At 37.5% G+C, this 26836-nt stretch overlaps 1 protein-coding gene across 9 annotated transcripts in view; it reads right to left on the bottom strand.

The window, feature by feature from the left end:
• Positions 1-7782: 7782 nt before the first annotated feature.
• Positions 7783-26836, bottom strand: part of ETV1 (ETS variant transcription factor 1) — a 114970-nt gene continuing 95916 nt past the window's right edge. For 6 of the 9 annotated variants that reach the window (XM_086855652.1, XM_086855658.1, XM_086855644.1 and 3 more), the window contains 5 exons: positions 22069-22135; positions 19658-19728; positions 16391-16560; positions 12767-12868; positions 7783-10204 (listed from right to left, as the gene is read on the bottom strand). In XM_086855652.1, coding sequence (XP_086711778.1) covers positions 9983-10204; positions 12767-12868; positions 16391-16560; positions 19658-19728; positions 22069-22135 — 632 coding nt within the window. In that variant the 3' untranslated portion in view covers positions 7783-9982. The remainder of the gene's footprint in view (positions 10205-12766; positions 12869-16390; positions 16561-19657; positions 19729-22068; positions 22136-26836) is intronic. The other 3 variants (XM_086855681.1, XM_023920414.2, XM_086855690.1) reach the window with 1 other exon arrangement.

Here is a 26836-nt window from a genome sequence, read left to right as displayed (position 1 = left end):
ACGCAGAAACTTGCGAAAAAATAAATGGATTGTCTTATACCAGTAATGGGAATCTGTTAAATGTTCTTCCTCTCCAAAGTGCTCAGTCCCTTTCTAATTTCCACAGTTGTTTTGAAATTGAACAAATGAAAAACAAAAAGTTTTTTATTTCTAAGCTTTGAATAATTATAAGTACAGTCCTTTCTATAGTATTTTCTTAGAAAACTGAGTATATTTCGAGGCCTGAGTGTATTTTAAGACCTCCTCGATCCACTTCCATATCTTTTCTGACCATTTCACCAAAAATTGTTCTGTGTTCTTCCTTTCCAGGGCAATGAGACTGGCGACTTTCACAGACTTTTATTAGATTTTATATACTGGTAAGAATTTAGTGCAGCTTTTTTGTCTTAATTCTGACAGACCAGAATAAATGCCTTATGGGGCTCATACTAACTTGTATCTTACAGCTTCAGGATGGCAGAATCATTAATGACATTTCTTAATAGAAGCACTTATATATTAATAATGTATACATTAATTACATGGCTATTATATAAAGTGCCTATAGAGTCTATGTACATGAATAGTATCCATGTAGTAAATCACAAAGCTATATGTCAACTGTAATTATCCATTCATTTTTAACTTCCTTTTTTCTACTCCATTGGGCAATCTCGCATTCCACCAATCTGGAAAACTTAATCTTCCTTTCTTTTCAGATAAAATTTTCCTTCCTTTCTCACAAAATCCGAAGTTTAGGAAAAACGGGAGCCACCAGTTTCTACCTTATAAAAGTCTGGAATAACTGACGACTTTTGTTGAAAGAAGCAGTTGGAGTATGTGTGTGAGCGCACAAATATTAGCTAAAACATCTGTGCTACTTCTCCAAGATGTTCTATTTTGACCTCAGGACTTCAGACTTTCCATCACAGTCATTAACTTTATAAGCAGAAAAATGAAGAAACCTGTGCCACTATTTAAAATTTTCTAAGCACTTGAAGAATAGTTTTCTCTTTTTTTTTTTTTTTTTTTTTTTTAGCATGTGAGGTTCCGGGGGAAAAAAACCGCTTGGGATTGTTGCTATAAAAGCCTTTTATATTTGGTCGGGGGAAAGCTGTAAAATGTACTTCTGTCTCCAGAAACAAACAGCATGGAAGTAACAAGCAGTTCAGGCACAGTAATACAACTCCTTCATGTGCTTGTCAATAAAAAGCCTATACCACATTGCTCTGTGATTATTCTTTAATTATGACATAGCAACAACTGTATTCAGTAGAGTGGGTTACAGGTTTTAGCTTTAAATCTGAATTTTACCTTTCAACAACAAGAATAAAGGAAAAGATTAGGAATATTGATAGTTATTGAATTTGAAGGGGAAGCTTATTTTTCCTTCAAAAGCAGGGTCATGGGAATAGGAAGGTACCCTATTCCTGTCTAAACATTTAAAACCTGAGATATTGGAGAGGCTTTCTTATCTTGGTATCCATTTTTGCTATGTATATAGACCCTTCTAAGGGCCTTTTCTTTAACAGTAATGTTACCATCCATGAACTGATCCAAATTTTTTTTCTCTTATCAGCATAGAGGTACGCTTTCTTATGTGATGATGTTTTCTTTAGCATGACTCATTGAAGATTCCAGATGGACTTTTTTATAAGCAAATTTGAGACCATTTCATGTAGTGCAGAAATTCATTGGCTTGAGTTACTTACATGTCCCAGGTGTGCAGTCCAATAGAAGCTGAGCTCATCTGCTGCCCAGAAACAAAGGTCTCTTAGCAAGCCATTCTAAGCTAAATTTTGTTTCTCATTAATTACAATTTACAGCTTGCAGTTTCCAGTTTGCACCAAGACTGAAAGTTTTAATCTTCTTTCTTTATGATTAATGGTTTTAGGATTTTTTCCTTGCTCTTTTCTACTGGATACAGCTACGACAGCCTATCCTCCTAATGTATGGAGCTGCTGTCTGTCCCATTTAGGGTTTGTATGAGAATTCAGCTCACACTCGCAATGATATTTTAGACTGATACCATTTTGGGACAATGAGTCAGCAGGTCACACTTCTCTGGCTAAATCCTCTTATATAAATTTTCAGAAATACTGACTTCCCGTTATAGTTTATGCACATGGTCACCCCCAAGTAACACAAATCAGCCAAATAAAACCTCCTGTAGTCTTCCAAAAATATTACTAACTGAAGACATCACATACACAGTATTTCCAGAGTTTTTGTATTATTTTACATGAGAGATTTGGGTCTCTTGCCGTCTGTGTCATAAGCATCCCATCTAAATCCAAACCTTCTTGTCAAGAGAAATCTGGTCTTGGATCCACACCTGCTTTCAGAGAGTCAGATGCACTGCTCTGTTGATAAAAATTGATATAAATGCATGAAGTCACCTAAGGTTTTAAGGAAGAGTCCAAGTCTGATGAAATTATGATATGTACTGCTTAATGTTATCTGTTGAGGCTGGAACTTGGAGCATTACAGAATATGGAATTGATAAATTTAGAGGCAATATGAGAACGGAAAGAGTTTATTAGTGTGTTTTCTTCTCTCTCCTTACTTTTGGGGGTTATAACTCCTTAGCTCTACTTCAATCCTTTATGTTACTATATAGCCTTAGCTTCCTATAGGCAAAAATGTCCTGCAGGGAGCAAATATTATGGTAAAATGTTAGATGGTAGTGGTAGGGATATAAAATGAGTATTACATTACTCGCTAATTGGTCACATTTTATTCTTGATTTTTTTTTCATTTCTTCTTTGTTCAGAGATATACAGTTCCCAGGTAAACATAAATTAAGCAATATTTCTCTTCTCCCTTTAAAAATAACTCCAACCTCAATGTCAGCAGCTTTGTAAGTATGCACAGGCCTTTTACAATTTAGTGTAAAACATCCAAACTACTTAAGTGAGCTGTGTTGCCTCCTTTTCAGTTCAGTTAGAGAACCCAAACAAAATGCTCTACACAGAACTACCTTGTACCAATAGAAATTTGTGCCTTCATTGCAAATACTCATGTCCAGGTATACCCAAGTCATCTGTAGCCAAAGGTACATTCCTTTATAGGTCTAGCCTTCCTGGTTGAATCTGCAATATACCTGATTTTTGCTAATACAGAGAATGGCTGGGAGCTTAGTGCACTCTTTGAGACTTGTAAATGGTCACATGGTCTTTGTGACAAGCTGGGCAGGCAGCCTGACCCCACAGATCCCAGATATCTTTGTAGAGACTAGTGCTGAGCCACCAGGATCAGAGACTCCAGAACACAGAGCCTGCCAGAACTGATCAAAAAAGTTAATTGCAAGGATCAGAGGTGTGTATAGAGCTCCATCAGAGAGCTTTATACAAAAGCAGAATGACTTTTCTACATCAGTAGAATTTAAGACATGTACTTTTGTTTAATTCCATGTTTTATTATTGGTCTCATGGTATGCCCCATGTCTTGATCATTTGTATATCTTTCTGGACAATGCAACAAGTGAAAAAGTCCTGTGTATATATTATGCTACTCAGGAAAACACATTACCAAACACAGGTTATAGTCTCTGTTAACATAAAGCTACATTACTGATTTCAAGGAAACCAAACTGAGTTATACCAACTCACAATCTGCCCCATTATCCTGAAAGGTATTCTTTCTTCTTTTGTGCTTGTGGGTTTTGTTGGAGTTTTTATAGTACAGTGGGATGAAAACCAGCCCCAAACACTCTGCATATTCCAGTATCTTGTTTGCCCATTTAATAACTACCAAACAGTGTGCAGATGGTTTTACTAAATAATCAACAATCACTCCAAAGTCAGAACTCATATTCCTGTCCTTGGGGATACGTTACCAGGGCCAAACACATCCCCAGTGCAGCTCTGAGCCTAACACATTTGGCCCACTGACCACAAAGTGCACTGCCGCCAATTACCTTTTCTCTCTTGCTCTTATCTCAGTGTACTGACTCTGCACTTATCTTAGTCCCTTCCTTTTATCTAAAACACTGCAATCTTCCAAGTCCCCTAATGCAGTTCATGGTTTGACTCCTGTTGTTCTCATCTAATATTATCATCCCTTTCTGTGTTTTACTTTCTCTCTTCCTTTTCCTGAAGCACTCCCACAAGCACCAGGGTCTTAAAAAATCACTGCTGTTTACAGAGTTTATTACTTTCCATCATTTCTTATGATTCTCCTGCAGCATGTCGTTCAAATAATTATCTTTGTGATTTACTGTACCGGTCATATAACCTCCTTCTTCCTGTACTAATCAGCTCTGGAATAGCTACTTGGTAGAGCCAGATTGCCCTGACAGACTTTTTCACATCTCTGGGCTTCCTCACTCAAGCACTCAAGCTGGGATTGTGCTCTCTCTGGTCTTCTACATACACACAGAGCTCCTCGCCAGATCTTCCAGGGCAGACTCACTCTAGCTGGCCAGGAAGCAGCCTAAGTTGCAGATTTCAGCAAATGTCTCGAGCTCTGAGGAACTGGTAAAAAATCTCTCTCTATTTAGGCAGTGTAGCCATATGCCACTGCCCATGCAAGATTTTGACTGAAAACCACCAGAGAAAGTCCTTTGCAGTACATCTAAAATACTCAACACTGTACCCAAGCTTCTACAAAGTGCCACTGTACTGATGAGCAGACTGTTCACTAAAATATCATGGGTGAATGAAGAACTGGCTTAATCTATCTTCAGAGAGATTAGCTGGGTCCTATCACTGAAGGGAGGGGAAAAGAAAATGGTAAAATCTCCTCAAGTCTTTCCTTTTTAGGGCTGCAGCAAGGAAATACCATAGCCTCTACTGTAAAGTACACAGCAAAAATGCTATTTTGGACACCAATTCTCTACCTGGTTACTTGGAAACTAACTGTGAAAAGTAATACATATAGGGATTCCTTCTGAAACAAAGCCAGTCATAGATACTCAAAAACTACTAAACCACCTCACCCCCCAAATCCAGCCAGTGGCTGTAATTACCTCTCTACCACACAACTAAAATACATTTATATGGGCATATGTGCCCACAGAGCTTTGAAAGAGCAAAGACAAAGACACAGTTATGGCTTACCAGATCCAAATGCTTGATTGTAACCCTGCCTCAGGGGTATCTTCCTGTAACTCATTTAAAAGCTCATTTAAAATGTACAAAATTTCAAGGTACACCAAGAAGTTTTGAGGTCAGTCCAATGAAACTGTGTAATAAGGACAATTCAGCAGTATTAAAGACAGAATACATTGCTAGAGTAAATACTACTATAGCTTTAGAGAACCTGATGTGTGGATTACTTCTTGGAGTTTATTCACTCTCTCTTTTGGTGATGTGTGCTGTGGCATTTTCACACAAAAAAAAAGTTATTTGGGAAAATGTCAGCAAGACACTTCAAACACATTTTCAGACTATTACATAAGAAGATGGCACAGATATTTCCTTCCCACAGAAATTAAATTGGTGTTTGGGGAGGAAACCATTATTTCAACCTCCAGAAGATACCTACACAATCATGAAAACTGGAAGGTAAGGGACAGCACTTGGCTGATGCATTTTGGAGTCTCAGACAGATCTAGGTAATCCTGCAGTTTTAAAATGCCCCTAGCTTTCCATCTTGCTGCTCTGCCAGAGATTACTGCTCTCGTAGCAGAAGAAACAAAAGACACTGTAGGTCCCTCTTCTGTAAGAGCACAGCAAGGGCAGGGCTCAGTGCTGTATTGCAGATGCTCTGGTGTCTTGCTAAGACTGGTGTCTTAGCAAAAAGCAGAGGACTTTGAATTGGGGTTTCTGAGGCAGAGGGAACTGTTCTCAGCCATTACCTCCTTTCTAAGCAGAGTAGCCTCTGATATTAAACCAAACCAACAAAACCAGCAAAAAAAACCAAAACAAAACAGACAGAAAACTCAAACACACAACAGAAAAACCCTCAGATAAGCAGAAATCAGAGAAATTCATTTCCTAGGTTCCTACTACTAGATCTTAGGCTCCTATATTAGTGGAATATTCCAAAGTGAAGATTCTTAGAATATAAAATACCATATTAATTAAGACTCCCAAAAAAATCTTTGAAGGAGACTAGAAAAGTCCTCAGTACTATTAATGTGAGCACTGAATAGGACTGTTTATGGGTGCTATTACCTGTAATACATGAACTGAAGCTAATGCTCTTCAGGGAAGAAAGTAGAGCCATTAACAACTCAAAGATTTCCTCATAATACCTTTTGTACACATTGATCTGTTTCCTGCTATTAAAAACCAACCAAACAAAAAACCACAAAGAAGGCAAAAATATTTTATAGATGATATTGTCCTGTGAAGATGGACTTGAAGCCCAAACCAGTCAGATGTCAAGGGCAATAAAACTCTAAGCATTAGTCCCTGGGGAATGAGCAGAGAATCCCAAAGATGGAAAGATTCTGAGCAAAGGGCTCTTTGCAGGGAATTTCTGGAGAAATGAATCCCAGCTTCCCCCAGTAACCTCACCAGACCACTATCAGTATAGCAAGCAGATTTGGTCTGAGAAGCAGATGAAATTTGGTTTTTCAGTGAATGTAATGTTAAGGTTTGCCCTGTCGCTGGTGTGTAAGAAAGTTAAAAAGGGGCTTTGCCATGGAAGTTGTATCCCTGAAGAAAAATCTGTCCCATTGCCCTAAACTTGTAATCTTAACTCTCTCAAATGGATTCTGAGGGAATCTGCCAAGTCCTTCACTAACTTCACCTGTATTCAGCTATTGGTGCAAGTGATTTGTGGTAGCACATGAAACCTGAGCCCCTTCAGCTGTTCCAGAGTGCTGGGTCCTCCTTCGATGCCTCCTGACTTTGCTTCACAGCAGCTCCACCCTGTCTGTCCCACCGCTCTGCCCAGCGTAGAGACAGACCAGCAAACAGAGACAAACGCATTCTATTACAGCTCCTACTAAAAACAGGTGAAAGCTGCATATTCCTTCCACTTGTGGTACAGCTTAAAATTAAAACTATAATACCCCCAAACCAACCAAATGAAAACCCAGCCCCATTACCCCAGCCCCAAACATCCCACACTCAAATCCAGCAGGGTATTAAAATGCCCTCTGGAAATGTGTAAGTGTTGTTAGTAGGAAAATATGCAAAGACCATCCTCCTCCCTTTTTTTCAGTCAAATACAATGCTTTGGTAATCTAACTCTTAGCTATAACTCATATATACATACACATGAATTCTATAGACTCCTCACCTTTTTTTTTTTTTTTTCCATTCTTTTTTTTCCCTTTTTTTTTGTTTTTTCCTTTTTCTTGTCCATTTTGTTACACTTGGAAGAAAACCATTCTAGGCACTGGGGACAGACCATCCTCTCCTCTCCCAAAAGAATAATCTTTCTGCAGGGATCTCTCCAATGCAAATGGTTAGGAATCCAATACACAACAATCTTGCAGAAATCAGCTGCCAGATTTATTATTCTACCTGAAAACCCCCAAACAAAAAAAAACAAAAACAAAAAATCCCCAACCCCAAACAAACAAAAAATTGGAATAAAAATAGACTTTAAATAAACCTCTTAGGTACATTTTAAAAAGGGTTAATCAGTTCAGTGAAAGACTTTTTGTCTTCTGCTGAGATATCATGTAATGTTGGTCTGACTGCTTGTTTTGTTCAGTGAGTCACTACCATATACAGATATATATATATATATTTTTTTTTTCTTCTTAAATATTACACATTCGATGCAATTTTTAAAACTTTTTTTTTTCCTTTTTTTTTGTCCAACCCCTTTCCCAAATACCCACATCCTGCCACAGGCAAGAGGCGCTCTGTGCTGACATTAAAGAACCAAAACCAATCCAAGGACTTTTCATCAAAGCATGTTTCATTTGAACCTTATTTCAATGGAAACCACAATTTTTTTAAACAATATTACTCAACATTTTCCCTTTTCTTTTTGCTAGTTCTGCAATTTTAGACTTCTTTTTCTCAGTTGATCACCAAGTATTTAAGTGCCATTGAGACCTATGGATGACAGAATTAGGTGGCATATTAAGGCATATGTCATAAACTATGTTGTCTCATGGATCTGGTTAAATTAAATACCTGCCCAAATGCTTTCTATGCAACTGTGGTTTCTAGTGACCACTACTTCTTTATTTTTGATTAATTGTGTATTAAAATATTCATAACTTAAGCAGTGCCTTAACTGACAAAGGATGGAAGATTAACCCACCATCTAGGACTCTCTTTGAAATCCATCCATTATGATGAAAATTATTCTTGTTTTTTCATGGTTATGTATTTCTTTTTCTCCCCCTTCTTGACAATCTAGTAAAATGAGGTACTTCATATAGCAACTATTTAAATTTCACTGGGCAAAAAATGAAATCCAATTCTTACCTCCCTTTCCATCCCTTCAAACTATGAATCGTTGTATTTCGAAAAAGGTGCTCATAAATATTTTAAATTTTTGGGGTTTTGCCACTTTTTGTTTTTGTTTTACATACAGAATAGCAGGTGTGGTTTGTGTTCAAGGTAACCCCTCTCAAAAAAATAAAACAATTTGAAAAAAAATAACAAAACAACCAAAAAAACCCCTCAAAATTTAAATTGTCTTCCGAGCATATCCGATCACATTTACATTTAGTGTCCAAAACAAGTTGATTGGTAACACCAGTGCCAGCACTACAACGTCATACAGCAACTTCATGGTATTCTTTAACAGTTCGTCTCTGTTCCACCGAAAACTACAAAAGGTTCTGCAGAGCTTTCCTTAGCAAGCTGAAGCTTACTAGTCATTTGTGGATGCGCATAAAAGCTGCTTATAGCACAGCTATGGCGTAAGCTATTTTCTAAGCAATAAATGGTTCAAGTCATCTATTTTGTCCTGAAATGCTACCTGTAGTTACAGCATTGCTTATAAATGGTCATAGTAAATTCAGCATCAAAGAGAATATTACAGAAAAAGACAGCAGCAGAAGCATTAGCATTATCTAGTATTTATATATGTTATCAACATAACACAGCAGTAAAAGGCTTAAATGCATATTAATGGGTACTGTGTCTAAAAATTACTAAAGTACCTATTTAGTGTATTGGATATTTTTCTCAAGGAGTGCTTGCTGTGTCTAAACAGCATAATTAGATATGTGACTTAGTACAGTTAATTCCTATTGATTAAATAACTTATTTATGTACCAAAGGAAATGGAAGGATACAAAATGTTTTCTCCCTCCTGATCATGATCCTGTATTTAATGCTGACATGATCATCAGAAAGCCTACTCCATGTAATTACTACCCTCAAATGGATCTTGAAAAATCAACGCCATAGCATGGGCCATATATGTATAACAATGTGGCACCAGATACAGCATGCAGCTTGCAGTCTGAAGTCAGGGATTTCGCTGCTTGGTCAGTGTACTTATGGCCAGTCTGTCATTAAATAGGATTTTTTTTTTTTATTTTTTTGAGGTGATACCCAAAAAAAATAATAAAATAATAAAAAAAAATTAGAAAACTATCTGGATGTTCTCAGAGGCAAGGAACAAGTTCTGCCACTGGAAGCTTCTAAATTAAATGCTGTAGTATATGCTTTGCTTCTCTTTTATAACTGCAGAAAGACAATTAAGAATGGCAAGAAACAAATGCCCTAGGCATGCTGTGCTGATATCATCATCAAAAGTGGTTATTTTGCACAATGAGAATTAACTGTACTACGGATACCCAGAGAAAATGTACAATATCTTATGCTGATATGAAACAAAACAGACATGATATAGCTTTTTTTTTTTACTTAAAACTGTATGTTCCCGTCCCAAACTTAAGTAAAAAGCAAAGCCACCCTTTTCCTCCTTTACACAGAATAACGTTTAGGTTCCAACCCTCCCCTTTCAAATAAAGTGCGCTGTCCATGGCAGACCATAGGAGTAATGCAACAGGAAAAGCCCCTTTTAGTGTACTATTTAAAAAACAAACTGAAGTCGATTCAGCTTTCCTCTGGGTCTTGGGAAAGAGGAGAAGCTTAAGGGAGGGGGAAACACCCCTTCAGTGTCACTGTTGTTAATAGACATAGCCTTCGTTATAGGGGTGAGTGTTGCAGCAGCCTCCGTCCTGCATGTAGACCATGCTCTCATCAAAGTGGGACAGAGGCACAGTGTCCTCCTCATTGATGTGGCGCTCCATGTCAGTCTTCAGTAAGGGGCGCTGGTTGTCGGGAAAAGCCATGGAGAAAAGCGCTTCAGGGTCACAAACAAACTTGTAGACGTATCTTTCTCCAGCCACCTTAGGACAACAGAAGGGGAAAAAAAGGTGCAGCATAAGGCCTCGTGTTTTGCAACTCCAAGTTCAACAGTCTTGTAAAGAACTCGCCCTTGTTACACAATTAATAATGTGACAGTAGTACTGGTAAAGCAATGACCTAGCAAAGACAAGTGGGACCTGCTAAAGCAGACTGTGCAAAATGGTCTTGATTTTGCCACACGTGACATCCTGTTGGAAGATGAACTAAGTATTCTACCTCTAAGCATTTGTTTGCAATCATTTCCTATAGTTAACCACAAATGGAACTGTTCTTATTGGAAAATGTAAACAAATTGTCACAACAGTGGCAAAATAAAATTACACACTCTGTGTGCGAAGTGGAAAAAAGAATCACGTTGCACGACAGAGATCTGGGTTTCACTTTACACAGATTGATTCATACTTACGTATAAAAGCACTTTAGTTATAGTGCGTGCTGATTGTACAGGGACAGCGTAAGCAAATGCGTAGGCTAATATGTACTTAGCAATTGCTCATGCAAAGCTGGGATATTTGGATTTGCTTATGGAGGGGCAATTTGTCCAAAGATCCTAAAGTTTTCACTTAATCAGATGTAGCCTTAAATGTATGTCTATGCTTCAATTTCCTAAAAGCTAGAGGATGATAAAAACAATACAGAAGTGCTGTCTTATTACAAACAACAAACAAAAGTCAATACAGTGTCTTCTATTTAAAAAACTGTGCTTAAAACTATGCATTACATTGCATGCTCACAATTTATTACAATTCTTTTAAAATAAAAATCATATTGTCTGCTTCTTGCAACTCTAGCTACCATAGCAATGAAGTGAGTGAGTGAAGACGGAAAAAGTGTTGCAAACTTAACAGCTCTCTACTTATAGGTGCAAAATTGTTTGAAGCACCTCCTTAAACTTTCAGCTTATTTATTCTACAAATAGAATTTAGTAGGGACTGTATCTGCAGCAGGATTTTTAAAACCAAATTAATGTCAGCACGTTTGATAGGATAGAGGTTGCATTCAGAAAACAAGCTTTTGCACAGCCTGCTATCATTGTTGATTTAAAAATTAAATAAGGAAAAATATGCATAAAAACATTGCCTTAAAGAAACCCCCATTAGTTTTTAACATACACGAACTGGCCAGATACAGTGATCCCAGGACAAACCTGAAACATTGCTCTGTCAGAAAAATAAGCATACAAGCTGGCTTTCAAAACGTGTGCTAAACACATTCTTGTAGATAATAAAGTAGTAGTTTAGGATGTAACAAGCTATCTGTCAAAATTATTGTAAACTTTCCATGTTAAATGGATGTGTAGGTTGGGGCCGCATTATCAGCCTTCTGGTATTTCTATCCCCACTTTTCCAACTTGCTTCACTTTGCTAGTTTTTTGGGGTTTTTTTCTCTGCTGCCTTTGAAGTGTTCTGGCAGCACAGTTGCCTATGCAGCTGAGCTGTAACCTGCAACAAGGAACTCCTCTGCTGGAATCACCAGTCAGCGAAACCAAGTGCTTCTGCTTCTCCCTGATCGGACCCAGTTTCCAATCCACTTGACAAAGACGCAGTGTAGTTACATGACACACTAAAAGGAATGAGGTGCTGAGCTACTGAAGAACTGTAAGTCAATACTAGCCCAAACTATTGTCCAATTGACTACTGTGGTAGTGAAAAAGGAGTGCACTACAACAATCCCATAATCTAAGAAAGAGAGCTTCTAAGACTTGACAAAACCTACTGGAAGAGCTGCCCAGTAACTCGAGCTGAGAGCAGTTTCCGCTCATGGAATTGGCATATGACTAGTTTAAACATGTTCATCGTCACTGGTCACAAGACCAATGTGAAAAGACATGGAATAAGTTTTGGAGTCTAAGGTGTTTATTATGATCTTTGATCACACCTAGCAATTTTGTAGATACAGCAGACTGGTTTCTCCTATTGATTTCTCGGTCAATCTACATAGTACTGCACAGCAAGATTTAAAAACCAGCAAGCCACAGTCGGAGGATGGATTGAATACTGTCAGCTAGACTACCCCATAATATGTAAATTATTGTTAAATATTTCTCCTAATTCAGTCTATTATAAATATTAAATTCCACTCAAAATTAGTATTACTATGACACTATTGGTAAAAATATTAAAGTACTTGGTATGTTAATAGGCATAATTATTCTCCCCTATCTTGCACTTACTAAAGTACCCAAGCACTGGGCAGCTAATTCTGATCTGCAAAACATTAATCAGACTGTACTCTACCGTTTGCCTTTCCCAGCTGCCAGGAAGCTCTTTTGGATATTTTTGAATGTTACTTCTTTCCTTATAATCATGAAATGCATTGTGCGAACTAAAACCGCAGACATTTTTTACATAGAAAATAAAATCTTAATGCATATGCTGGACCTATTAGATCCAAAAGCTTAGTGTTTGCCTAAACAGATGAAAAAACTACCTACCTACAAAAAACTACCTACAATCCATGCAATTACAATCACTCCTTGTAAACTGACCTATGGATTAACATGCAAGACTCTGGTGAAATGTAGTACAAAATCAGCTACTCACCTTTTGCATGATTCCCTTTTCATAATAGTAGCGAAGCGATCGGCTAAGTTTATCATAGTTCATAGCTGGCCTGTTTTTCTGAATCCCCCAGCGACGTGCCACCTGCCACAAAAATGGATTAGCAATGATTTGTTAAATGCATTTAACAAGCAGATCTTATCATTAGATACTTTATCTAGGGATGCAGGAGGGAAAACCCTGCAGGTGCAACAAATAGGAAAAGGTTGCCATGACCTGAACTTCCCATGTACTACTATGAATTTTAATTTGATGTACATCATCATTGAAATTGAAACAGACTTACTGGACAATGTGGTAGAGGGTTAGCACTTTTCTTTGCTTTTTAATAAAGAAAACCAGTGAAGAAATAAAGCCATACAAAGCAATGACGGACAAAAAATATTTAGCAAGTTCCACCAGAAAAAAATCACAAAACCTTTCTTCAGTTTTATACTATGGATAATTGTACCATGCCTGTCTTTTCCTTACTGTCTGAAAAAAAAGTACGTTATTTTAAACACACATGCATACACAGTTCATGAACTAATACAGACCATACTTGGAATGACAGCAATGTTGTGATTATTAGGACATATAAGTAAAAAGACAACTCCCAGTCTTAAACATTACTTCAGCAAAAAAAATAAATTATCTGAGGAGGCAGAATAATCACTTGAAAGAACTATATGGTGGTATGAAGAATGGAACAGAAATTTCATGGTTTCAGTCATACAATTTCCCTTAAAAATAACAATAAAAAGTGAATTGCAAGTAACTCATGAAACTATTCCATAGAGAACAATATGCCTTCTGCTCTGACTTATGTTTTCTACTTGACTTTATGCTTCCTGTTTTACTGCTAAAGATAGTTTTGGACAAAGCGACCCTTTGTTTAAAGAGCTTAACTCCTTATTCCTCGCCTGAAATTTAATCGGCTATTGGTGACATTTCAATTACTGTCTGTAAAAATGACTATAATATCACCAGAGGGGAAAAAAAGGCATAGCTGATGAACTCTTTAAAGTACTTTTTATAAAAATGATTGAGAGGTACACGTGCATATAGCTCTGGAAAAAGGACAGAGTAGCCAAGCAGCCTCTCTGCAGACTGCTCTGCAAAACTTCCCATGGGTGTCTGGGCCTTTTTGATGCAAGCCATGACAACATGCAGCATTGAGAAAAATCTGTGATTTCAGTGTCCACCTGGACAGTAATTTCTAAAATTTCTTTTGAAAGCATTATTTCCTTTCAGCGGTTCAGCTTTTCAGGCTTATGTAAATTATCACAGCTCTGATAACTTCAGCTACATTTTAGCTGCACTGAAAAACACCTCCAATCACATAAATTTATTCCAGCTGCAGATTTGGCCTAGATGTCTAACTTTGATTCACCTATTCATTTTTGTAACACATGACCACATCACTCCTTTTTTATTTCTTCCAAGGTTCTTTTCTGCATTAATCGGACTCCTAAAAGTCCCCAACATAACAGGCTTGCAAAATAAATAAAAACACAACAAAGATAAATAACAAGTAATGGTGAAGAACATGTGACATTGTGTGGTATTTTGACACTCCTAAACAAGCACTCAGGTGCAGTTCCCATCCCTGAACTCATTGCATTTACCTAGTCCTGCTTTGTGGAAGGGATTCAGGCTTCTGCCCTTCTACCCTACCTTCCCTGCTGAAGATTGCTGTCCCTGTGACAAGTCTGCATAAGTGGACCTATGCCCAATTCTCAGGCTCCATAGTCCACAGTTACTTTCTGAATGAACTATGGCACTCCAGGAGCTGATACATATTCATTTTTGTTGTCAATTTTTCTACGAGGGCATACACCTCCAGTAAGGAATGGATGGAAAGGTCATGTCACTGACATCCTAACCTGCCACAGCAGAACCAACAAGCTCTTTGATTTCCCTTCAATTTACACTTGGCAACCAACAGAATTGTGCAACTTCCCATAGGCTATTCTTATTTTAATTGACTGTTTCTGTCAGATTCATGACATTCATATGAAAGGAACTTAGACTCCTTTGTATTCCTAGGAACACACAGAATGAGGCAAGTTTCAAGCCTCCTCCAGATCTTGGATGAAATGCTGCTCAAAAACACAAAGCAACTTCTACAGAGCCAGACACGCAGATGATCTAAGTTAATTTAGAATACCCAGTTCTTCAGGGAATTACACAATAAGGAAACCTTAGGGTTTTGTTACTTTCCTTTCCCTAGCTAATAAAATCTATAAAGTTTTTGCACCATCTGCTGGAAACCATTTCTCAATAAAACTCTCCAATCTTGAAAAAAATTGGACAAACCTTAAAGACAAGACAAAAGTAAAAAAAGTAAAGAATATGAGACTAGGGTAGAGGGAGAGGAATCATGTACATCATTCACCAAAACCAAACAAAATACTTTCCAAAGATTTTGCTCTGTTCTGGGACAGGTTACACAACTAAGAAATCCATGTAGTTTGGTAAGGCTGCAGCAGAACTTGCCAACAAAGTTTCAGAATCATATTGACTAAAACTGTTCTGAGTTCAAATCCTCAGATACACAATGCCAGGAGCTGCCATGGTGACTATTGCTGGAGCAGGGGATGCTCAGACAAAGGAGAGTCAGCACCAGGGTCCTTACAGCAACCTGCTCCTCAGCCAGACCATGTCGGGAAGGAAAGGGACATCAGCCCTGACACCAGGACTCCAGCATCTCCACGGAGCTGTTAGCAGACATGTAAGTAGCATGCAAGAAAGCTTTCAGACTGCTAATGCCAGTAGATGGATGAGAAACACTAGAAATAGCTGGTGGAATGCAGAAGCAGCCATACACCCCCGAGCCTTCCCACTCAGCTCTAACTCAGAGGGGATCCTGTCAGAAAATTTGCTGTGATCTCCTCTATTAGAAAACCTTATTCAAGGGGCAACAAAGTAAAGCAGAATGAGACTGCCTTTTGACAACCCTAATAAAATCCTCCACATCAATTTTACAACAAAATTCACATACACCTGATCTTCCAACAGTTTCCATGATAGTTTAGAATGCAGGCTAAGTTACATAACATTACCTAGTCCAAAACAGTTTATGTAATAAAACATTCAATTTATTCCTGTTTATCACACAAGTGAACTAAGCCACGCTTCAGCAAATGTTCATGAATATAAGTAATTTTATCTACCCCATGAGTCCTTCATGGTTCAGAAGAGCCATGCATGTACATGAGCATTTGCAAGCCTACAATCTAAGCCTGTATTAAACAATCTAATGATTCTATCTAATGAATCTAATATTTGGTGCTGAAAGACTAGTAAGGAACGAGTTTTCAAAGGATTCTGCAATACATTCCATCCATTAAGTGATTCTGAAAAGTGTGGACTCCACAATTAATGCAAATTATTTACTAACTCAAGTACTTACAAAATTTTTATTATTCTGTGGACTAGAAGTCAAATCTATGCTTAACCACACTTCTGTCCTAATTGAAGCACTTCCCTTGACAGTCCTTTCTATCACCCTTCTAAAGCACTACTGATGCAACACACTGAAGGAAAATAATGCCAAAGTCCGAAGGAGCACAGTTAAATTTGCAGGATGGGGCAGTGGATGTGAGGCCATGCTCTCTAACTCACCTCCTCTGGCTCAATCAGCTTGAACTCCATGCCTCGGCCAGTCCATGCTATGAAGTGAGAGTTTGATGGGTCATCAAGAAGAGCTACCAAGAACTGCCAGAGCTGAAGCGAGCCTCGCCGTTGATATGTGGGTCCTTCGCGATACATGCCTGGCTCCTGTTTGACATCGCCTGCACACAACCACAACAGCGTTAGAGGAGCAGTGCCCTGGAACACCATCACTCCGTTTGTCAGATGAGCAGGCAAAGCAATCATTAGGGGTAACAAAACAGGGAAGAATGAGCCACCTTCAAATGCAACATTCCCTTGTTTGCTGGCAACTTACAATAACATATTAATATACTAAAAAACACTTCAATTCATTCATGTTTTATGGAAGTCTCACTGAGCCTCTCCCCATGTAGTTTTGATAAACGCAAATCTCTTGCAAACCATTTTGCAATATCCCTAATTTGTAATATCTTTCTGAAAGAGCCTAAACTATTTTTGAAGCACTGATATCTGAAGAACTGTGTTCTTTGCAAAGGTCCCAGTTTTGGTAAAGTAATGTAAGCTTCATAAAGCTGCAAAACCCTATTGAGTGAAACTTCTCTTGCATGCAAATGCTTCTAAGGAAAATTTGACAAAGTATTTGACTTGGACTTAAACAGCATGTGCTTTATGTATAGGTATGTAAATCCTGCAGATATGCGAGTTCCTCTGTGGCATACTGAACTTGCATATGAGCAGAAATTACTTTTACTCATATCTACGTATTAAATTAGCATTCCCTCTGAAAAGCAATAAGTTGATTTTTCTAAAATTTTAAGTCTAGAAAAACCTTTTAAAAATCTCAATAACATTCTACTAGCTGTTCCACAAATTGCCAATGAGAAAACCAACCTGCTACATCCATACTGTCTTTGTTGGTTTTAAATCATATTATACTGAACAACTCATGCAAACAATAACAGCTGAAAGGTCTGATGCTGAAGCAGACAGTATTTTTTTCCTCCACACAAGGACTGCAATCCTAGATACACTGGTAAAATTCCTCACTTCAACTATCAGAACAGCAAAAGCCTCCAATAAACAGTGTGACCTGTTTAACAAGGAAAGTCAGCAATTTACATTCAACCACAACATTAAGATGCTCTGACAGCCATTACAGAATGGCTCTGTGTAGTGAAAGTCAGAATAATAATATTAAAAATGGATCACTTCCTTTTGTAATCAGGAAAGAAAATTGACTCAATAGCCGTGGAAAACAAATAAATCAACACAAGGCTTTTTAGTTTATGTGAGGTTCAAGTTCCAGTCCTGAAAGTCCTTCTTTTTCAAGGATGGGTTTTTTTTCTTGTAATGATAGCTGAGCAATGTGCAAATAGCAAGTGCAGTATTACACAGGATCAAATTCTTTCCTTGTGCTGATCTTTGATTTCAAATGAAGCAGCTGAGAATCTACTTCTGAAACATCAAGACTAGTCCTGGGCTTATCCAACTTTTGCTTTACTGTCCAGAATATGATGACACATCTGCTATTTTTCCCTCAAACCATCATGCTGCAAGTATAAACACACCTATTTGCATCATGAGATCAATCTTCTAGAGTACAAGGTGTTCTCTCAATGCGCAGTCATAGAAACTAGCAGCAGACTGCTTGCTTTGCAGGCACAAAAATATTTCCCAACATTTATTTCTTTTACTGTATTTATTTTTCATTTTCATTCCCTTTCCTGAATAAAACCAAAAGGATTTTCAAGGAAGACATAGACAAATGCTACTATTAACGAGTTTTAACTTCTTGTTGTACAGGGTCTGATCCCATTTTCATAAATGCACATATAAATATGACACTGGTACTCAGATCAGATCCACAGTCTTGTGGGAACAAAAATTACCTGACACTATGTGCTTTAAAAAAAATCAATTTTTTAATTATTTAATTATAATATAAAAATAAAAATATAAATATATATAAATATATAAAAATATATTTTAAAAAATAAATTATTTAATTATTTTTAATTATAAAAAAAACCCAAACTAGCTCACATTACAAAGCTAGAGTATAAAGCAGGCTTTGAATAAATCACTCGTTCTCTGACTGTGCCAATGCAATGACAATGCAATACTGGATTAAGTAATCTTCAGCTAGGTCTAATATTGTCCAAAATTCTTTATCTATTTCTTACCAACATAAAAATACATGTGATACTCTGATACTCTGAAGAATGTACAATTCTCTGGGTTACTTTAATTTCAGAGTCTCCAGATCTTCAGCAAATGCTAAACATACAATAGTTTTGTAATCCATGAGTGATAAAGTGATACAAAAAATAGGAGAAAAATACCAATTCTCCAGCCCTACTTTTAACTGTAGTCAGAGATTTGTTGACAAGTTTTTCAGGAAATATCTAATCTTTCCTGCAATAAAGCTGGACATACACACACTAAAACAAAAGCTACACTAACACTACACTAGTATGCATGCACTAACATAATGCCATTCTAGCAAATTTAAGTAATTGATCTCTGAATTTCTTACCAAAGTTGCAGGCTAACAGTCACTGGCAAGAAATACAGGGTCCATCTACTTTGCTTATAATGAAATAAATCTGAAATCAACTGAGTTACACCAGAAAACTGCTTTTACATCAGAGTAACTGAGAATAATTTGGGCCATTCATTTTAATTGACCTCAGAATTTCTCTTTTAAAAAACTCTACTGTAATTGGTAGTGCTGTGAACAGAGCATTGATTTGTTATCAATCCCACTGAAAAATAAGCCACTAGTACATTCAACCTAGTGCAAATACATCGGACAAACACAAAAATGCCCTACATACTCACTTCCCAATATTCATCACTTTGTAGACAGCAAGACAAGAGGCTTAATCCTCAGTAAAACCAAAGCTGCTGCTTTCTCCACTGTTTTGTTAATTATAAGTACAGCTGCCATTAAATCTCAAACAACAAGCAGTATGTGATCATCAGTGCAATGGAAATCCTCTTATTACTTCTCAACAGTACAGGAACTGAGCTCCTCAGCCACAAGTCTGGATGCAGCATCTTTCGCTGGCAAAAGTCGAATGACATCCTATTGAAGAGGAGACTTTGGTTTCAAGAGACAAAGGTCAGCTTTGGTTGGGCGCACCACAAATGGTGTGTTAAGGAATCCTAAATTGGAACGTTACTGGGCTTTTTTGATCAGCAACAGAGAAAAGTCCCTCATCTCTTTCTTTTTCATCTCTCTACACAGGAAAAAGAGAGATGTGTCATACATACCATCAAACTTCTCTGGAACAACGCAAGTGTCATCATAAAACTGCCTAGGTCCCTTTTCATACATACAGCCTGTAAGTTAAGAAGAGAGAGGTGTTTATATAAAAGATGCATGGAGAAAAACGAGATCACAGGCTTAATGCCAGAGGGAACACTAAGTTATACAGGAATCAGATTAATATCCCACATCCTTTACACACTGCCCAGACCCAACATTTTGGCCTAAGTACAAGGGTGTTTAATTAACATATGCATTCCCAAAAGACTGTTAATCTCCACCTGCTAAAATGAAAAAGCACCCATTTTTCTCTATGATTTATTACAAAATGTTTGCTCATTTCCTGTTTGAACTAGCATGGCTTTGACATTTAACCATTAGTTCCCGCAGGTCTTCTCCCTGCAAGACTAAAGAAGTAGCACTCAGTATTTCCTCCTCACACCCACACAAGTCACCCTCACACACTGCTCTTGATGTTCCTTCCAAGTGAGATCATTTTGTAAAATTTTATTTCGTCATTAAAAGGCACTCTCTACAACCCAGCAGTCTTTCTAGCTCACCTTTCTGTACACATTCCAACCATTTCCTACTATGCTCATGTTTTGCTTAACCAGAACTGTATTGCATATCAGACTCACCAGTGCTACTGAGTGAGACAAAATATCTCCTCCTCTCCTGCCAACCTCTGACCTTCCTTTTGACTGCCTAAGTATTACAGAAGGTTTTTTTAAGGTTACAGTATTTGGCTGGGCTGGTTTCCCACTGTGAATCTGAGAGGAGGCCCATCTCAAAATCCCTTTTTCCAATATATTGTTTCCCGGTTCCACAGGCCTGGTCTACATTCATGTATTAAAAAAACATTTTGTTTAATGTGCCCAGATAATCAAACCATTCCAACTGTTTTGTGTGACTGCCCTGTCCTGCCAGCTATTTACTACTCTATCTTTGTGCCATAAAGTTATCTATTAACTTTGTTCCATATCTTTACTGAAAATATTGAATAGCAACACTCCTGATATGAATTCCTACAGAACTATAATCCATTCAGAGATGATTGGCTGGTGACAGCCTCTTTTAGATCTGTCAGTTGGCCAGGTCTTAATGTATTTAATGTGTACTTTATTGATATTACATTGTGCTAACTTCTTAATCAGAGTGCAATGCAGAGGCACATTGAATGCCATAAAATATCTAACTATACGATACAATCTATCTTTACAATCAAACTTTTATTTTCAGCAAGAATCAGATTTGACATGACCTCTGTAAAATTATGTTGACTGATTTCCAAATACAGAAAACAAATATTTAGCAAACAGCACTGCTTTTTTTTACGTCATTCATGGAAATTTTGCCACCTCCAACTCCTCATAACAGCATAACACAGCTCAGATGGGTTTTCCCCTATCTGTGCTGTGATTAAAACTCAAAATCTTTTGCCCTTATCCCTGCAGTTTGTTTATTTTTTTTCTGATGTCTCTCACCTCCCTTATCAAGTTTCTGTACTCCATATAATTTCATATAACAAGACTTAGAAATTTCCATCTCCTGTTTCACCTTAAACACTACCTTTTTTTTTTTTTCTGTCTTTATTTCAACCCAGAAGCAGACCGGATTTTAGCCAGATGTGTTATCTTTCTGATTCTATCTTTACACTAGCAAATGAAGTCTTCCTGGAAGACTTTGCTTCACACCTCTATCTGAATTCTTACCAATCTCAAAACCAGATTCCCCATTTCCTAAATTTGCCCATTGGAAGAAAAACAAATAAGCTCTAAACAAGCATAAAATAATTAAGACAGATAAACTAAAACAGGACAGTGGAGGCTATAACCTCTCTTTCAATCATCTTAATTCTGTTGGACTTCTTATTTTTAGTGCATATAAAGTGCTTTCACCAAGAATTATTAATTTTGACAACTATGTAAAGCTCTGTCCTACTGAAATCATTGGGAATGTTGGTACATCTCAATTTGGGCATAAAGTGCATCAAAACATTGCAAAAATAATAACAAAAAGAATAACCCAAAACCTTTACTCAAATTAAAGTATAAAACTGATTACTTAACACAGTTAACTGAGCTTGTTATGTTAACAGCCTGGAAAATATCATTTGAGCAGGGTGGGTGAAACAGACAAATTTTTAAGGGTATCTTCCTTTCAAGTGCTAGAGGTCTTGAAAAGCAGAATGAGTTTAGTTCATAATATAATTGCTTCTATCCTGATTAACCCGTGGCACTAAATGAAAGTACAAAAAATTCAGTGTATCAGAAATTCAACACTGAAAAGGGAAAGAAGGATGATGCAAATCTTCCCAGCAGCAGAATTAAACCAAGTGAACCCCAAATACTCCCAGGCTTTTAAATTTTTTTACATTTCTCTCATACAAAAGTGATACATAATAGAAAACTTAACTTCTGTTCTGTTTGGGTGAGCCAGGAAGCCTTCTTGCCTCATGTAAATGGAATGGCAGCTAGGCACTTCTGAAAGGAGAAGATGACAACGTATGTCAAAAGACTGTCTGGAATTAAAAGTGTGCAGGTTATCAGTGGGACAGGCTACAAGCAGAAGAGCAACAGAAAAGGATGCAAGTTACAGTGAGAGGGAACCTGTCAACACACAGTCAGCATTTCAGAGCAGCACACACCACACATGGCCAAGGAGAAAGTCATGATGTGAGGCTCACAGATCCTATCTACGATAGGTACTTGAACTTCAAACCTTTTGTAATCAACTTTGCTAAAAGCTGATTCCCATGGCAATTACACTTTGGACCATTCACAAAAAAATCCACACTGGTGACCATGAATATTTTAAGGCCTGTGCTTGTATATCTATCTTTGTAACTAATTCAACCCAAAGTTTTTAATCAATTGCCCTGAAAAGCCTGCCAGTCACATTGGACACGTATAAACTCTACATTTGCATGAGGAATGTCAAAGTGAATTTGGAGTAGGATAATGCTTTTTAGACTGTGGTTAAGAACTTGAAGGATTAGTGAAATTTTCTGCAATTGCTAAGCATTTTATCTAGTAATTTAGGTCTTTCTATATCACTCTCCACTTGTATGAGTTTTAAAAAAAAACAACACCTTTCAAAAAAATACTGTGCATATTCTAAGTAATACTGATATTTATTTGCCATTCTCCACCTCTACACTCAAATCTGAAGAAAGAATGAGAAAAGCCAAATAGAACTAGTGAAAAACATATTCTTTAAATGTCTTTCTATTTCTTCCCCATGTCTTGCACTGTCCCCAAGTAGCCACATCCTGTGCATAAGGACTTGCAAACAGAAAAACACTGTAAATGTTTGCCCTTCTAGACCATGTTTAACCTACTTCTTGGATATCAAAAGTCTTGCTTAACAAAGTCTATTTGATCTTGCGATGAACTCCTACCCTAAGCTATTGCAATCTGTTACCAGTAACTTGTAACTCTTTAAGAGATGCAAACAGAGGTCGAAAGAGCAGACATTATTTTTCCAACACTGCCTACAAACTCTTTCAGACTGTGATTCCAAATTTCACTGTTCACTGACTAGTGATGAGTATCAAAGATTTGGCAGGATAAGAAAATGAGGTTTTACACTGACTTCACAAACAAGTGAAACAGAGGGCAGTAATAATAAGTTTCCTCTAACAGTCACTCTTGCACATCTGTGCCAAACTCTTCATTACCTCCTCCCTCGATAAAACGCTCAGTGCCTGCCTCCTCAGGCCTAGAGAATCTCTAATGTCTCAGGCAGCTATTCTGAGCAGCCACAGAAGTCAGTGACTCAGTGATCACCCGAGTCAAGTATAGCTCTGCAGACTAGAAGTCAAGGCTACAAGCAGTGCTTCACCTGCAAGGAATCATTCTTGTTACTAAGTACATTGAATTCTAAGGAGAATGGAAAAATCTACGTAAAAAAGAGGAAGCTGTAGAACTGAAACAGATGCTATTTTCTATTTTAGGTAAAACTTCTCTAGTTTGGCAGCAGAGCCCTTTTTGACTCATGAACTCCACTCTTGAAAAGTGATAGAGCAGAGTATACTGAATAAAGAATTATGCATGCATCCACAAAGTTGTCTTCTTAGCCAAGTCGAGTTTTCATCTCCCATGCTCCTAAGTCAATTATAATTAACATCTGGAGTCTCTTTAAGGCAAGCATTGTTTGTACCAACATTACTTAATCTTCTGGTTAGCTTGTGCTTAAACAGTCCAGAGAGGACCAAAAAAATACAGCAAGGAAGAGTTTATTTCTCGTAAAGTAACTAGAGTCTTGTTATCCTAAAGTGCTATCAGTTAATTTATGACTATCAGAGTGGGTCAGACTCTAATCAAATTGTAGAAACATTTCCAAAGTGATTATTCAATCAAATGACTAACATGGTTAATTAGGAGCCATAAACATTGCTCTGAAGTTCATCAAAGTAATGACTTGCCCAGAAAAATTACTGCTAATTAAATTGCCTGCTGCTTTCATTTCTACCTTATCTAATAAAAAGTCCAACCAATGAAATTTAGTATTGCAGTTTTAAATTGTACTAAATGCTTGACTAAGACCCAGAAGTATTTTTATATGCTAAGCGGAGCTACTTCAAAAGGAAACATTTTAGTGTAGAAATTACAGAGCAATTATATGTTTTCTTCTCCTTAAACCATTGTTTCAAGACAACAAATAAGACAGAAGCAGGCATGAAATACTTCTAGGGCAGGATCCAAGTGTTTGAGATGACTGAGTTATCATCTTTTTGCAAGTTTTAGTCTTTGAAGAAAAGTGTGCCTGGATTTAAGCACACAACAAGATTATATCAGACTGTTAATGAATTAATTCACATCATAAGGCTACATCAGCTCAAGAACAGCAGAACCTCATTAAAAAGAAACAAAACAAAACAAACAAACTAGCTAAAAATATGGAAATGTAAAAAAAAATATTATCTTTTATTATCAGTTTGTAATACTTAGGGGTCATTCTTCATTGCTCCTCTTAGAAACATAGCAGTCATCTTAAAACAATGAATATGGTCTTATGTCATAGACCGTGGAGCCATTCTTTTCCCAATAGGTGCTGTTTTAAAAAGTACACATAATCTTGACACTGCAAAAATGCCCTCTCATCCAGGACCATCATAGAGAAAAATAATGGAAATAAGCTCTGCTATGCCTTCATACTGATTATCATGTCAGAATTTAAAGGGTTAGGTTGTCTCAGCCCTGTATAACTCAGAGCAGGTAAAGAAACCTTAAATCCTCTCTTCTGTTTTTTTTTTTTTTCAGAGGTAAGGATGAGATTTCATTCCCACAATCCTACCCCACACAGAAAAAAAAAATTTCAGTCTGTGTCCCTAACCAGAATAGACACAGGGAAGATGGAGCTTCTGCAGGCAAAGGGATGAAATGACAAGATTATTCTATGGTATGAAGTGACTGACTCTCTTCTTCTGAATGAAGCAGAGCAATGCAGGAACTAGCTACCTGAACCAGGATTTATTCTTCAGCCGTTTCTGTTTCTAACCTTACATAGCTTCCCTAACTAAAGGGCTGGTTGTTGCTTTACACTCTGAATTACTTTTCAGTTCACTTTATCAGCTGAAGATCTGGAGGCCCAAGGCACACCTCTTTTGCCTGTGACAAAGCACAGTGTGATACCAAGGCATTGCATTGCACATGTCCATGTACAGAGGGAGAGATGTGGAGATGGAGCCTTAGAAGACACAGGCCATCTGAAACAGGCTGGGAGAAGAAGGGAACTGCCTGCCTGGCCTCACCCTCCTTGTGAAAGCTCAGGTGAAAGCTGTGGTGCACCAGCAGGTAGCTGCCGTAGTCGGGGAGCTTGTTACCAAGTCACTCAAATTCACCAAACACTCAGCTCCTAGTGAGACATGCCTACTTCCCTACAGGTTTAAGACAAAGTGATGACAATAAGACTGGAACCTTCCTACTGTTTTTCTGCCCACTTTTCCACTTACACTTAATTACCAAGTAAATCATATTAGAAACAGATTCCATAAGGAACTGTTCCCAAAGGAGCTGTCCCCCAAAAGTTTGAAGGGGCTTCACTGGCAATCTTGCAATCTCACTTATACCACATCCTTCTAAATTCTCATTTTGGTCTAAAAAGTAATTATGTGAATTTTGGCCCCTATTTCAGTAATTGAGTGTTTGTGTGTCTATACAGGTAGACTTAAATGTGCCACTTTGTCTTCCCATAGACAAGAAATGCAGCACATGCAGATTCTCACCCTTAGTGCTACTGGGTAGAGAAGGGCATGCACAAGTCCCTCATGTAGCTGGGACAAACCTGGTGTCCCTCCCATGTGACAGCCTGACCCTGTGAACACACCAGCCATCCCTTTGGTGCCTTTCAGAGTTCCCCTTGCACAGTACAAGCACTTCTCTACTATGTGAGCAGGTGGTTGCTGTACTGGGAGAGATTTTTACCAAGTGCAGAGACAAAAGTAGCCTTTTAAAAATAAAATGTTCAAACTAGAACACATCATACTTTTGGCATTAAACTTAAAACGTCACAATATCACTGCAAATAACTTTTCTGTTCATGGATTTCCAAGAGCACTGACAAACTGTTTACAAAGGAGCACTTCATCCACCACTGAAACACATTCAGCCTCCTGGCTGAAAGCATCTGTTTACAACACCATTGAGAAGTTCTGACCAGCTCAAGGGTGAAGATAATAATGAAATCACCAGAAAATAGGACCTTTATAGGTAAGAAAGGGAGTTCTTCAAACAAGATTGCAACAAATCGCTCAGGTAGCACTAAGAAAACTAAGAAAAATTCATGATTTGTGTTTTGCAGGGAGAAGAAAAAATTCTTTTGGCTTTTTAAACCTGCAGAATACATTCGGATTCAAACTCACATCTACCCAAAAGGAGATATTCAGGTAGAAATACTAGAACTAATTACAAACTCCTTATAGAGGAATTGCTTGAGCATATTTCACCACTCAAATGCTTGTGGATCAAGGCTTAGTTCAACCACCTTTAAAAGCTTTATCCTCTATAAGCTGTGTAATGAACAGTCACAAAAATTGGTAAGGTCCTGGCAATACAAAAGTCAGCATTATTTTTTCTGTAGCAGATTCAGCATGAAAAAAACATAGGTGCACTGAAATTAAATGAGCAAAACAGATAAAAATTCTCTAAAATAAATTTTAAAATTAAGCAATCTTTTCCCAA

The sequence above is a fragment of the Cyanistes caeruleus genome, chromosome 1, assembly GCF_971803275.1.
Source record: "Cyanistes caeruleus chromosome 1, bCyaCae1.hap1.1, whole genome shotgun sequence".
Lineage (NCBI taxonomy): Eukaryota > Metazoa > Chordata > Aves > Passeriformes > Paridae > Cyanistes > Cyanistes caeruleus.
Note: the sequence above shows the minus strand (reverse complement) of the source record. Positions and strands in the feature narration are given on the sequence as shown.